At 38.2% G+C, this 14,291-nt stretch overlaps 2 protein-coding genes across 4 annotated transcripts in view; both read right to left on the bottom strand.

Annotated features, from left to right (window-relative positions):
- LOC129375478 (lysine-specific demethylase RSBN1L-like) overlaps positions 1-6,483 on the bottom strand; it is a 31,938-nt gene extending 25,455 nt beyond the window's left edge. Inside the window, exon 1 of the mRNA XM_055054581.1 lies at positions 5,769-6,483. Within this exon, the coding sequence (XP_054910556.1) occupies positions 5,769-6,390 (622 nt within the window). The 5' untranslated portion in view covers positions 6,391-6,483. The remainder of the gene's footprint in view (positions 1-5,768) is intronic.
- Positions 6,484-9,088: 2,605 nt separating this feature from the next.
- The window catches only part of ptpn12 (protein tyrosine phosphatase non-receptor type 12), a 42,768-nt gene continuing 37,565 nt past the window's right edge, over positions 9,089-14,291 (bottom strand). For 2 of the 3 annotated variants that reach the window (XM_055054584.1, XM_055054582.1), the window contains 3 exons: positions 13,962-14,015; positions 12,847-12,927; positions 9,089-12,082 (listed from right to left, as the gene is read on the bottom strand). In XM_055054584.1, the coding sequence (XP_054910559.1) occupies positions 12,021-12,082; positions 12,847-12,927; positions 13,962-14,015 (197 nt within the window). In that variant the 3' untranslated portion in view covers positions 9,089-12,020. Of the gene's footprint in view, positions 12,083-12,842; positions 12,928-13,961; positions 14,016-14,291 lie in introns of all 3 variants that reach the window. The other variant, XM_055054583.1, reaches the window with a different exon arrangement.

A 14,291-nucleotide genomic window follows, 5' to 3' on the forward strand; every position in this document is an offset into this window, starting at 1 on the left:
CTTTAACAAAAAGGAGCAAACATGTAAGAAAATAGTTAGGCGGTGTTTGCTTCAATTTTTTGTCATTTTGGTCATCATCATCAGGTAGAAAAAAAGAGGCATCCATCACAGTATGTCAACTCATACTACAGATGGGTAAATATCGGTATTGTCCATAGAGATTTCAGGGAAATAAATCAGTGGAGGTGACCATTTAAGATGTGAAACATTGTTTTACAGAAATAGTGTGACGTCAGCTCTGATCCAATCATAAATAATGAATGACAGCTCACACCAGAAACTGTAGAAAGAAAGAAACATTTCAAGGAGGTATCAGGATTTTAAGAAGAGTTTTAAAAAGCAGATTTTTCTCTAAAGTTTTGCCATCTACCAGAAATCTCTAATGTCTAGTAGCGTTTAGAGCTGGATATCGAATATGCTTGCGATGGTGGCAGTTTTGGTAAGCATATGTCTACTTTCTTTGCTCCTGTATTTCTTATTTGTGATTCTATTTCTCTGTGACCTTTAGCATCTGCTTCTGAAACTCTGTCTAACTGTCTAATTAATATATTAACAAATAAAATGCAAGTTCATAACATTTGGAACATATGAGCCAACAATTATCACACTCAGATTTTGAAATGTCAATATATTGTGCATCCATAATAGAGTGGTCCATCAAAATTTAGCAAGGGAAAACTAACTCCTGTGCCACATTTCATAAACTGAACATCAAGAATAAAATAAATGTCAGATCACTCAAAGAAATTAGGAAAATAAAAGCTTCAGGTTTCATATCAATTTTGCTTAACAGGAAGCAGCAGGCTTTGGTGGACGGAGCCTCAACTTTACTGCCAGATTTATACAAAAATGAACCCTGGTCTGTTCCTGCGTCTAGAAGACAGCAGCCCAGGTGGGTTACCTAAGCTCAACTACACTGAAAAGAAAAAGAGAAAGAGCAGACTGCATCACGGCTCAATACAGGGGAATTCCCCACAGAAATGAACAGAAACTTTCTCATAGGCTTCATTAATTGTAACATACAGACTTCTGTAGAAAGAAACGGCACCGTACTAAATGATCAGAAATGAATGTGCAGCCCTTTTCTGGTTGTTTTGTTTTCTGATTTTGCTGCAGCCATCGGTTCTGAAAGGGAGCGCAGCGGGCGGTTTTCACCATTCCGATGATCACAGGAAAGACGCCAGAGGCAGGCGGCTCGCAATCTTCAACTACACCACCCATTGCTCGCATCCAGCGTCTTAAATCCAGGGGAACAAAATGAGAAAATGAGATATACGCATATATCAGTGGGTTTTTGTTTGATGTTGTCTGTTGGGGAGGGAAAAAAATGCCATTTAGAATGAAAAACAGCTTTATTCTTTTACTGTCCGTGCTCAGTTTTGCTCTCATTTCACTGGTGTTCAAAACTTGTGTATTTTGCAGACATTTCTGAGCAAACCTGCTACAGGGTGACCCCAGTGACCTTTAAACACAGGAGAACATTTGGTCCTAGAGCAACATAATATTGCTACTGTACAAAATCTTGATGTAGTAAACTAATACTGACAAACAGCTTCTTTCAGTTTCAACGTCTGACCATCAATATTAAAAAAAAGCCTTGCACTTTTTTCTTTTTTAAACAGAACACAAATGCATGAAAGAAAAGAAGCACTATGCTTAGTTTAACGGGAGACTCAAACAAGCACAAACACTGTGTACCCAGGAATGCTGGGAAGTGTAATCCATCAAGCCTGTCGCATTCTTAAAGTTATATAAGTTTTTTTTTTTTTTTTTTTTAAAGGAGCTAAATGAAGACCATATTTTTTCCAGAAGGTCCATACTGTGGATCTGTCAACACCATCTCAGCACACACATCGCCCCTAAATGAAACTGAATTTATTCATAATAAAAAGGTGCATGAAGTCAGATTTTTGATTCACAAATAGCTATAGGGCAGAAGATATCCTTTATTTCCAATGAAAGCAAGCCGAGTACACAGACGTCTTATAAAGGAAACCCCCACATCAATATGCTACTTCTGGTATAGCAAGTCCAGGCTTCTCAAAAAAATAATATCTAATAAGGGAAACTAAATTCAACCCAGGCGTAGACTTTGTCATAGATGTCAGAGAAGTTGCCAGAGTAAACAGACTTTATGGGTCCATCTGTTTTTGTTTTTTCCAAGAGTCAAATATGGAAAATATTTCCTGAGCAAAAAACAATACATGATACCGGCAGCATGTTGATGAAGCAGCAAACTATAGCTTCTACCGGAGCAGACAGCATGGCTAACGAACCTGCTAGCATAAACTTGTTGTGATGATTTGCTTTACAGAGTGGAAAACAATAAAAAAATGTATATTCTACACAATAATCACTCAAAATTTACTCTGAAATTTAATAGCTGTTTTTGATGAGCATATGTACTTTTAATTGTATTAAAAGTAAAAGAAAAATGTTTAGGTAACAATTTATATCACTTTAAAAGCATTAGGAATATTATTTTTTCTTTTTGTTTAACAATTAAATCTCAGTATAGATATGCTTTACATGTTCTTGGTCACAGATTATGTGATAGTCTGTGACCAAAAAATATTCTGAGACATTCTGTGACCTCTTATTTAAATCTGTTGAGTCATCTCATACTGGCCAAGGTCACTATTAGACATTTACATCAACACAAAGTAATTTTTTAACTTCTAAATAAGCCCTTTGACTAGCCAAGGTACAAACACAAGTCAGATTTAAAGGGAAAACTAACAATCGACAGTGGGCTGAGGATGTTTTTAAAGCTACTTAAACATTAATTATTGCTGCTTTTTTATTTGCTTAATAAAAGAGTAAAAATTTGCTCCACTTCTTTCTTCACAAAATTTTGATTTGTTTGATTCTGAGAATTGTCTTAAAACATTTACATTCACTATGCCGATAACAACCAACCCTTTTCTGTTGCAGAACCAAATGCAGTCAGCAGTCGCTGTTCCTTCAGGGAAGCACCAACACCAGCTAACACTAATAATATTACTTGATGACCTGATACTGCTTGGATCCTCATAGGAAAATTCTTGACCTTCAAGAGAGAGTGCAGTGCAACTTTAAGAAAGTGTTTCTGAACCTATTCGTCTCCATGCTTAAACTACATCTGAGAAAAATGTTTAAAACCAATGAAGGGAATATTACTAGAAAATAATAGTTCATGTTGCAAACCATAGATGTCAAATGAATAGCATTAAAGGAAATCGTTACCTTGTTTTTAAAGCAAGAATACACAGATGTATTCTGTGTATTACATCTGTGTAATACACAGAATAGGGTAGAAGATATGTAGCCTAACATTTAATGTTAGGCTACATTAAATGGTAGCCTAACATTTAATGTAAGGCTACCATAAATGTTGGTAGCCTTACATTTATACCATTTTTTATCAATATTGTAGTTTTTTAAAGTACCGCCTGTAAGGTTTTTTTTTTTCTTTTTTACACCAACAATATTAAAGTGTTGCCCCCACCCCCAAAGTCTGTTTACAGCACTGCATCTTCCAACCTTTCTGGGCAACAACATCCTATCCTAGTGTCCAATTTGACAGCAGTAGTTGTTCATGGTGTGTCATGACCTCTTAAACTGACCAACTGGAAAAGGGTGACATCATGCGCTCACACACACCGACATGTGCCCACCGGATCTCCCCGCTGGAGTGAGAGCACTAAAAATGTTCATTTGTGAGCAGACAGAGGCACACAGAGAACAAAACACGGATCTGTGTAAAAATGTGTCTACCCTGTACGTTTTTCACATTACAAACAGACAGCAATGTGTTTTATCAGGATTTTAAGTGACTTACCAAAAGAATTAAATGCATAATTGTAAAGTGGAAGGAAAATTATACATTGTTTTCAATGTATAATTTGTTCTCGCTGTATACTTCACTGTCGGGATGGGAAAATCACCTTACTTTTCTCCCACGCAATTTGGATGTTGGTCACATTGTTCATCCCTAGTCCAGTTTTACCTGAACACCTTGTCGTGTCCCATTCATGCCTTTCAGCAAACTAAAAACAAGATTTATTTCCACAATAGCTCTCTTTTGCCAAATCTTCCATAGAAGCCAGATTTGAGGATGATGAAATCATCCACAATATCAACACTTGGGTTATTGTTTCCTAACCTAATCCAACTTTAAACTTCTCCAAAGCTACAAACATTCTCGAGTCGTAGGGTGAATGCCAGTTTGCATCCCACATAGGGTGGAAATCATGAGTTTCAAAGGAGATTTCTCTTAGATAAGAAATTATTTGCACTCAAGATCCAATAAAAAGCATTCATGTGACTTCATATTTTAGTCAACTATATTGACAGTAAATTTAGTCATAAAACAACAACAGATGGATAAGCTGAATAAAACAAAACTACATATTTGTCAAAAGACTGACTAAAAACTTAAAGTAAAATGTGTGACTCAGAATTAATAAAAATTATATTCACTCTAACTTGAATAAATGTGGAAAAGTAAAAAGTGAATGAATACTGCTATACTCTGGCACTCAACCTGCCACTAAAATATAATAAATAAAATATAATAAATAAGCTGCAGAGTTGTTGTTGCAAAAACAACGTGGATTCAATATTTAGAAAAGCTCATATTATTTTGGTAGCCTTACATTTAAACTCAGCTTTACAATATTATGCTTGGCCAGTCTAGACGGATGCTCTAGCACTGCTTTTGTACACTTGTTAAGATAAAGTAGGAGATTGATTCAACCAATGACATGATGTAGAATAAATAGAAGAGGTTTTTTTTTTAATTGAGGCAAAATTAAAATAAAACCTTACAAATATATTAAATTACTTTCAACATGCAATGGTTAAGTCATAGAAGGGTTGAATAGTTTATTTAGGTGACTATATGTGACAATGTTATTGTTGCTTCTCAGAAAGTAATACTTAACAACACAGTTGCCCGTGGTAACACTTTAGCAGTAAATCCAACTAATGTGAAACAAACTGTGCTAATTTCTAAATTAATTTTTGCCACCTTCCTAATTGTTTAAGCCGTCTAACTGCTCGTCAATACCGCCTGAGGTTACAGAGGGGGGCGTGGTGCACTACCAAAACAACACTTATCCCATAATGGCGGGCGGCTGTCATATTGTTTTGACAGAATGAGCGTGAGCTCACAACTCGAAATAAAAATAAAGCTTAGAACGACAAAAAATAAACAACTCGGCTTGAGTTCTGGGTCGACATTTGGTCTAGTTTAACTATAATTGTCGTTTCCTACTAAAATGTGTAACATTGTAGCCATACGTCGTAATTACGTAACTATTCCGCCGCAGCACGAGAGCGGCTGACTATAATTCCAACTGCCAGGTCGCGCGACGGACCGATGCTCTTTCTAGAGCTGGAGGGTTCACGCGCGGGTGAGCGAGCGACAAAAAAAAAAAAAAGAAAAGAAAGAAAACTGGCAGAGCGCAGCCCGTAGACACGTCGATCAAACTGAGTTTAAAAATCACTAAACAGGTTGTAAACATTCCCCCTGGCGTTCCAATGTCGACTACGGAAGCGCCGGGCTCGTTTGTGTGAGATTTCACGAGTGGTGATTTTGAAACGGGAGCTAAAAGCGGGACTGCTGGGATAAATGAAAAGGCAGACACTCTCTGGGTCAGGGCCACATGTTCAAACGGCTGAATCCACCAGCCAAGAAGCTATAAAAGGGCACAACTCGAGACCGCTTATTAGAATCATGAAAGTTCTGGTGCTGAAAGCCGTAAAAGAAAATTAGAGTGGCCTACCTTTAGATGGTAACAGGACATCTCCATTTTCTCTCTTCGCCGCAGAAACGTTGTTAAACCCTTTAATGTCGTTGCTGTTAGTAACATTATTCCCAACTCCGGAGGTCACCAACAGTTTATGTTTCTTTTTGTCCTCCCCGCCTCCTTTCCTTTTTTCTCTCTCCTCCTTCTGTTTATCTTTACACTTGGTTTTCGAGGAAGGCGCCTTGTGGAGGAAGAAATCGTTCTGTTTAAAGACTTTGAGTGGCTGGGATCCGTCGGTAGCAGGCACCGGAGGCTTGCTGCCGCTCGTCTTAACCGGGCTGAAGCTCCATAAGCCCGCGCTGCCACTGCTACGGTTCTGCTGCTTGGTGAGCTGCTGGGTTTTCTTTTTCCCGCTGCCGTTGCTTCCATCACCGCCGTCCTTGCTGACTTTCTTGGGTTTAACGCTCCTCTCCTCGACTCGGACCTTCTTGGATGGCGGTGGGCTAAAATCTCCGGAACACTGCGGGCGGCTGTCAGCGGCTCCCTTCGACTCGGCTGCCTTACCGAGTCCGTTTTTGACCGAAGCTCCGCCAGCGGAAGGAGAAGCAGTAACACCCGGAGCTCCGGAGAGGTGAACAGAGCCCTGCGAGTCAGCCATCTTGAGGCTTCTCCCTCTATTTACTCTCTTCCCCAACGGCCGCCGATGCTGCTGGGGGTTTTTTTTCCGCGACGTGCAAGCTATGTGGGGGCGGGGCTTCGCCTTGATTGACAGGTATGGAATCGGGGGCGGAGTCTAATTATGACTGACAGCAGTGGGCGGGGCTAGCCTGAATAAATAAGGAACTGTTTTTCCACATCATTGAGATATTAAAGTAATCTTAACATCTTAGACACTGAATGATGTAAATTGCCTCAAGTAATTATAAAATAAATGCATTTACAACTACATCAAAACTCAATTTAGTAAACTATTTTTGATTTAGTAAAGCACATTTTGCTACATATTGATTTTGAAAATGATTTAGAAGTCAGAGCCTTTACACTGAAAAGAGTCTAAAAGTGAATCTTGACTCATGATTATTCATCCCAGTATAATTAACACAAATCAAGCATAGGCTGAATTTCCAAATTCAGTAGATGCAAAATGCAGTTTTCATTTTATGTATTAGATGGGAGAAAAGTCCAAATCAACTTGGTCCAACTTTTCCTAGTCAGAGTCCTGACTTAAATCTGACTGAGATGCTGTGGAAGTATGTTAAACAGGTTGTTCATGCTTAAAATGCTCTGGCGTGGCTGAAATAAAACGATTCAGCAAAAAATTCCTCCTAGCTGATTTAAAAGACTCGTTAGCACAAAGTGGAGCAATCGCTTTCACATAGCATCAGGTTGGTTTGGATGTCTGTTCTCTCTTGACAGATGCCAACCAGTCTGATTCAAAGCATTACTCTAAAATAGTTTTAATTAAGTCAGTGTGAATGTGGTCAAACAACAGCCTGTTATTAAAATAGTAAACCGCATCAGACGTTGAGATTAGATGCAAGCATTTCCTGCAGGTTTTCTATTGTCTACATGTTTTCAATCAGAGCTGACACAGTTTGCAGTGTCTTCAGACGCCAGTGCATCCTGGTGCTACAGCCACACATGCTCAGCTGAAGCTGGTTATATTTATAACATTACATAACAAGTTAAAACGCTCTTTGGGGGAAACAGAGGTGGCCCAGTTAAGGCAGCAACCGGGCTACATTTGAAACATTTTTAATTCATATTGTGCCAAATAAAATATCAGAGCTTGGATCAGTCCCTCTGAATGTTTTTCCCAGAAAGAATGGTGAGGTTTTTTTGTTTGTTTTAGTTATGCACACAGTTCAGTCTCTATTTAGTGTAAAAAAAAAAAAAAAAAAATGCACATTTGGGTAAAGCTGTGTAAGATTATTCCAATAGTTTTATGAATTATTCTTAATCATTAAAACATACAGATCAGGGCATTCAATAGTTGTGCATTTGGATCACAACTCTTAACCTCTAATGTATGACTGTAAATAAGAAACATTAATGATTTCCGGATTCCTGATGAAGGATGCTGTTCATGCCTAATTAATTCCCTGCCCTTAAGCACAACCGACCCTTCATTTTCACTAATTTCAATCTAAATGAGATGTTATCAATTTGCACGAATGCAATTTCTCTTCTTTCAGCAGAATTTAGTTACAGTAATGCACTTAAAAAAAGATGGATAGTCCATTAGCAAAGGCTCTAAAGGAGCATGTGGATCAGAGCTCTATTGTTTAGCACTAAGAGGTCATGCGTTTTATAATTTTATGTCTTGCGGGGCACGTTGCCAGATTTTTCACTAGTGGTGAGGCCGATTCAGAATTCAGCGTGGGAACTGTCCCCCTCGCAGGTCTTCTTGACCCTTTGCCCCCCCCCACCAGTCCTTGCCAACCTAAGCACTGCAAAGGGTCTAACAGTGAATCTTGTCTCATGATTATTCATCCCAGTGTAATTAACACAAATCAAGCATAGGCTGACTTTCCAAATTCAGTATTTTTCCCAGTTGAAATCGCTTCCATTTCCCTGACTTAAAAACAAAAAAAGAAAAAAAAAATGTTGGAATGCATTATGCAACAAGAAAATGTGATAACTATTTTGTTTGTGAAAATAAGCTCTGGACGACATCTTAACCACACCCAGTTTAAGGATGACTTGTGGAGTTGAAAATTATGATCTCTTGTTAACGTCTACGAATTAGCCGTGCCTTATCTCTTTTACAGGGAAAAAAGCGCTTGAAAATATTTCTAGGAACAAAAACAAGCAGAAAACTGAACACTGTTGCACTTCAGAGAGCAGCCAGAGCACAAATTAACCAGCTTTTGTAAATATGTTAGACTTATGTTACTCTTTAAAGAGCAGAACGATAAAAAACCTTAACTATTTTTGCACAATTAGCACAAGAAAAATATTACAGAACAAAATGTTTCTTGAACATTTTTGGCTAAATTATTTTATGGCTTGGTATTATTTTATATAAGAGAATAAATTCTGGAAACTCAGCGCAATTTTCTCTTTCTAATTTTGATGTTTTTTCCCTTTGCCCATAAAATGATTTCCCTTCAAGCCTGCGTGGAAACACCATGGTGTCTTCATGACAAATGTTCATTAATCTCCCTCCAACAGTTCACTTGTGATCCATTATCTAGTCATCATATTGTAATTTATTCGACAGAATTATGACTTCATAAGTCAGAGTGAATTATTAAGTGTCTTGTCCGCATCCTAAAACGATTACCATCCACGCACACCGTTATTCATCCAACTGACAAAACCTGAATGAGAAACGAAACAAAAACAGGAACATGTTTACTTTAGGTTCATCTTTACTGATTGATTTCTGCAACATACAAACATTTGGGTCTGTGTGTGTTTTTGTGTTACGGTGGAGCAAGAGGCAGCGAATCAACTCGCATTTTAGTTAGACGACGATTGAAGGAGAGGCTGGAGAGGATGGGAGGCGTTCTCGCTTAAAGGCACAGTTGGGCTCCTTTCTGAGTTTGAGGTTTGCATAAATGAGTGAAGCGGAGACAGGAAAACGAGAAAACGAAACAGTTAAATAGCCCGTGTCTCTTGTCTGTGTTTTCTTTTTCTGTAACTCTGAACGGCCAACAGCTTGCATCTGCTTAATTGAAGCGATCAGTACAGTATCACAGCTTTAAGAAAAATGTAAACCCTAAGACGCCAAGTGAAAGACGAAAAAAAAAAATAATGTTATCGCACAAATTAACTGAGGGGGGAAGTGGAGATTTTATCAAATGGAGAAGCTGAGTGAGCATGTGGGAAACAACTTTGTGTACAAAAATAACTTTCAAAATATCATGTACAAAAACAATGAATTATTATTTCCATCAATAATGTTATTAACATTAATACAATCTTATCCAGAGCCCATTGTAGTCATCGTTCAGGGCCCAGTAGGCGGTCTGTCTGTGCTTCCTGCTCTGCCCACCAGTTAAAACATTTATTAACCTGTTAGCCATAAAGTCTGAAAACAGCAACAACAACAAAAATTAAACCCTGAACATGTTCACCATAAGATATCAGAATAACTTACATTATCTAAGGGGGAGGAATCATTATCATCATGCACTGAACTTCTTACATCTTCTGTTAATACAAATATTTAAAGAATAGCAAAAAGAAACTGGAAACATTACATATCTAAACTGCTCTGTACAGTTCTTTATCTTTATAGAAAAAACTGTGCATATACTATATAGCAACTGTTGCTAAAAAAAAAAATAATAATAATAATAATAATTAAAAAAAAGGTCCTAGGTTTTTATAGCTGCTCCTGGTGTGTTATAGGATCATTAACAGGTACAGGGGTTTGCCTGTGTGTGTGTGTGTGTGTGTGTGTGTGTGTGTGTGTGTGTGTGTGTGTGTGTGTGTGTGTGTGTGTGTGAGAGGAGCAGCTGGCCGTTTAATATTTCTATCAAATCCCAGCTTCAAGTGTTTCAGGTGTAACATTCAGACTCTGAAACACAGATACATCGTGAGAAGCCATGAGGAGATATTTTTAGGAAAAGGACAAAAACAGTAACACGATTTTGGCCGCAGCTACTGACACCCCTGGTGAAGATGTGGAAAAACTGTTCAAATGATAATAATAATATTCATCTTTTATTAGAGAAACAATTTCTTACAGAGAAATGTTGAAAAGTCCAGCATGTAATGTCAGTACATTTGTTCAGGGAGGGGACCAAAGTTAAGATTGTTTTTAAACAAAGTCACAGCTGGAACAATCGTTGGTCCCTCTTTCAATTAACTAAATGCAACTTAAGCATGTCATAACTTACACTTTACCATTATTTTATAATTTACTAAGTTTCTATTAGCTCTAGAACAGTGATCAGAAGCATTTCAGTCAGGCAGGATTAATATTAAGCTTTTCAACATTAATCAGTCCAGGTGGGTTTGGTGTGAAAGAATGAAGATGCGGTTTTGTGCCTACTGTTAAGTACAGTGGTGGATTCGTGATGCTGTGGGCCCGTTTCTCTTCCACAGACAGTGGGAATACTGAAGAGAGTACAAAACAACTAGAGGTCTTTCTGTTAACATTAATTAATAGCAGATATTCTTAAATAAAAATCAGATTTCAGTGTAGGATTGTGCTAAGTAGAATAAAAAATGAATTTAGTTTCAGGCTTTTGACACATCTTTACCAGGGGGCCCGAAAAGTGAAACCAGAAACATACATTTTCTTTTTTCAGACTTTAAGTTCTAATAAATAAATGATTGATCTTTTCAATTTTGCAAACGACTTATTATGAATTTTCTGCCGTTTTAAAAACTCCCCGTCAATCTTGCAGCCCAAGCTACATCTAACCGAGTGGTCTGAAAGATTCAGTGAAAAAGAAGGAAAAAATAAAAATAAAAATACTTTCTGTACTCGTGTTTGTCACTCAGTAGGAAATAGATTAAAGCACATAAGAAAGAAAGCAAATTCTCACACATTAGTGACTTAAAGTCAGATTTAAGGGTAAAATCAAGCTCTTTGAAAGTAGGTGAAGGGTGTCATTATTCCACAGCGTAATTAGCAAATCCTGTTAGCAAACCGACGCCAACAAAACAAAAAAGGGCATAAAAATGGAAAACAGTGGAACCCAATAGAAAAACCACGATAAAGTTGGCGAATTACTGAACGGTGGTAAACCCTCAGTGCTCCAGTATCTATCCTGATCTCGTGTGAAGTAGCACCAGAAAGAAGAGACAAAGAGAGAGACAGCAATACAAAAGAAGTCGGAGAAAGTACCCAGGCAACCTCTGCATACCCAACTGAAAAGGTTGCATCATGAGTACGAGATTATCCAAGTTCGCTTTGAAGATTGTTCGTTCAGCAGGAGGCAGCAGAACCACATCTGGGACAGAGATCTGCTTCCCTGCTCTCTAGCTTTTCCTGATGAAGTTGCTTTTCTTCTCATTTGGCTTGAAACTAGTTTGAAAGTCTCTTAGATCTCGCTTCATTTAGTGTAAAAAAACAAAAACAAGAAGAAACAGAAGAAGAAACTAGGCTCTTCTTTTAGCCTGCTATCAGTTTAACAGAAAGAAATCCCACAGCTTCTACGAAAGTCAACAATGTGAGGAGCAAAAACTTAGGAATAAAAGTCTCTTATTATCTTTTCCTGTGTGCCTGTTCTTTTTGTTTTGTTTGTTTGTTATTTTTTTTGTTGGGCCAACCAGTCAGGACTCCGTATCCTAATAGGGAAAGCAGCCGATGGTGGATGGATCCTTCCATCATGTCCACTTCACAGGGGGATCTCGAGGACCTTTGGGCTGAATGCAGCGGTTACCGAACCCTGAAAGGAGAAAGGCTCTTAGCTGGGATTGCTTTTCTTTGGACGGAATAAATGGCATCCGAAAGTTTCCCTCCATTCTGCCTGCTCTTAAAGCCAAATATTTCCTGCACATGCGGTCCAAAGCTAGATTTCCCTTCAGCAAAGGCAACGCCACACATCAAAAATATGTCCGTCAGCAACATTCTCTGCAAATGTGCTGCGATTCTTTTTTTTTTCCTTTACTCTCGTACCCCTAAATTCGTATTTTGTCACATTCCAACCACAAACTTCCAATGATTTTTACTGAAATGTATGTGGCAGACCAACACAAAGTAGTACATAACTGTAACGCAAAAGAAATGATGAATGGTTTTCAAATGTGTTTAGTTTTTTTTTTTTCACAAATAAAAACCTGAAGTGGTTTGGATATATTTTAGGAACTGCAGTGTCGCTGAAATTACAGCTGCAAGTCTTTTAGGTTGCCTCTCTACCAGCTTTGCACATCTAGAGACTGAAATAAATTAGTCAATTTATTTTTGTAAAATGGTAGGTTGTATGGCGAACCTTTGAACATCAATATTCTTTATTTAATTTAGGTCTGAACTTTTGACTGTGTCATTCAAAAACACTCATATGTTTGATGCTATTCTGCATTGCACACCAAGTCCAAGAACAATATGGAAAAATTGAAAAATGTGGAAAAGGAATATGAATAATTTGTGCAATCCACTGAAGCGACCAGTACGTAAAATATATTAATGAAGGTTGACGGCACACTTACCCACCCAGGTCTACTTGGCTAACTCCTGCTGTGCCGCCGTCTGATGCAGACACCACCGGCGATGCCTCACAACAATCAGAGACATCTGGACATAAAAAACAAAAGACAAACAAAAACAGATTAATTCAAACCCGCTAATACAAATGTTTTGACAAGCTTCGCTTGAGACTTTTCAAACTACTTAAAATGTGGATAAAGCCACAAGCATTTGCAGTGAAGATCCTTCATGCTTCTGTGAGACGTTCTTCTGTAAAACGTTGCAAAATTTAACAGAGCTGCTATAAGGAGGTACGTCCCATGAAAGACGAGTGCAGATTTAAAGTTTTAGATTCAAAGTAAATTAGTCAGACTGGAGATATTTTTATCCGATCTCAGTTACTGCTTGGGGTCGGATCTAGACTTTTATTTTTTGTACGTGATTATACAGAAAACCTTTCCTTCCTGTACTGTATGTCAGCTGCAGTCATGGTCTTAACCTGCTTTTATGAACTTTTATTATTTTGTTAATCTAAGCAATTATTGTGCTTTTGTACCCTTTACAATGACATTCAGAGTGAAACAGAGACTATATTAGCTGCTGCATCTTCATGCAACTTGTTTTGCACTACGCTGTTTCAAAGTGATCTCCAGTTCACCAAGGCAATACCTCCCTGGTTTGGGACTTGATGGGACCAAATAAAAAGAAGCCTCTTGATTTTCTTAAAATTAAATTTGCACTCAGTGAAAACACTTCCACGTCGAAGAGTAATTCCATGTGGATGAAGCCGCAGACCTCCACCAGAACCACTGAAGCAGTAAATTGGCACCAACAATCATTAAACAATCCTCACAGCACTCATTTTTATTGCACCTCTCTGCAGAGTTGTTTTATCTCTCCCTCTTCTTTATCCGCTTTACTCGCACTCTTTCTCTAACAGCTGCCCCTGACTACTGCTGTCATGATTATCGCTTGGCGGCTAATTCATGAAAGCTTTCCATTTCCTTCTCCGCTCACCTCTGTGAGCACTCGGACAAACCTGGAAGAAGCTAAACGGAGACGATCGTTCCTGTACACGACGAGGCTAAGAGCCAAAAACAACTGAGGAATGAGGGAATCGAGGTCAACCAAAGTGTTTGTACCTTTTTGTGAGCAGCTCCATTCAGCTAAGGATGATGTTTTCACTTCCAGAGGATCTGAGAGAGGAAGACGATCGGTCAGTTTCAAAGTTTTATCCACGGACACGTTAAGAGAAAAGAGGAACATGCTGTCACACACTCATTCCACTCATGCTACTTTCAGATTTTACCAACCATCTAAACTTTCACTCCGAAGTGGATTTTAAATTCTTTGTCTGCTGTCCCGTCATATAAACCCACGTTGAAAAGATGTTCCCACAACTTCAGTTCATCTTCAATATAATTTATTGCATTTTTTTTTTTTGCTATAGACCAAAATAAAATGAGGCATAA

Source organism: Poeciliopsis prolifica, unplaced genomic scaffold (genome assembly GCF_027474105.1).
Source record: "Poeciliopsis prolifica strain line A6 unplaced genomic scaffold, Auburn_PproV2 SCAFFOLD040, whole genome shotgun sequence".
Lineage (NCBI taxonomy): Eukaryota > Metazoa > Chordata > Actinopteri > Cyprinodontiformes > Poeciliidae > Poeciliopsis > Poeciliopsis prolifica.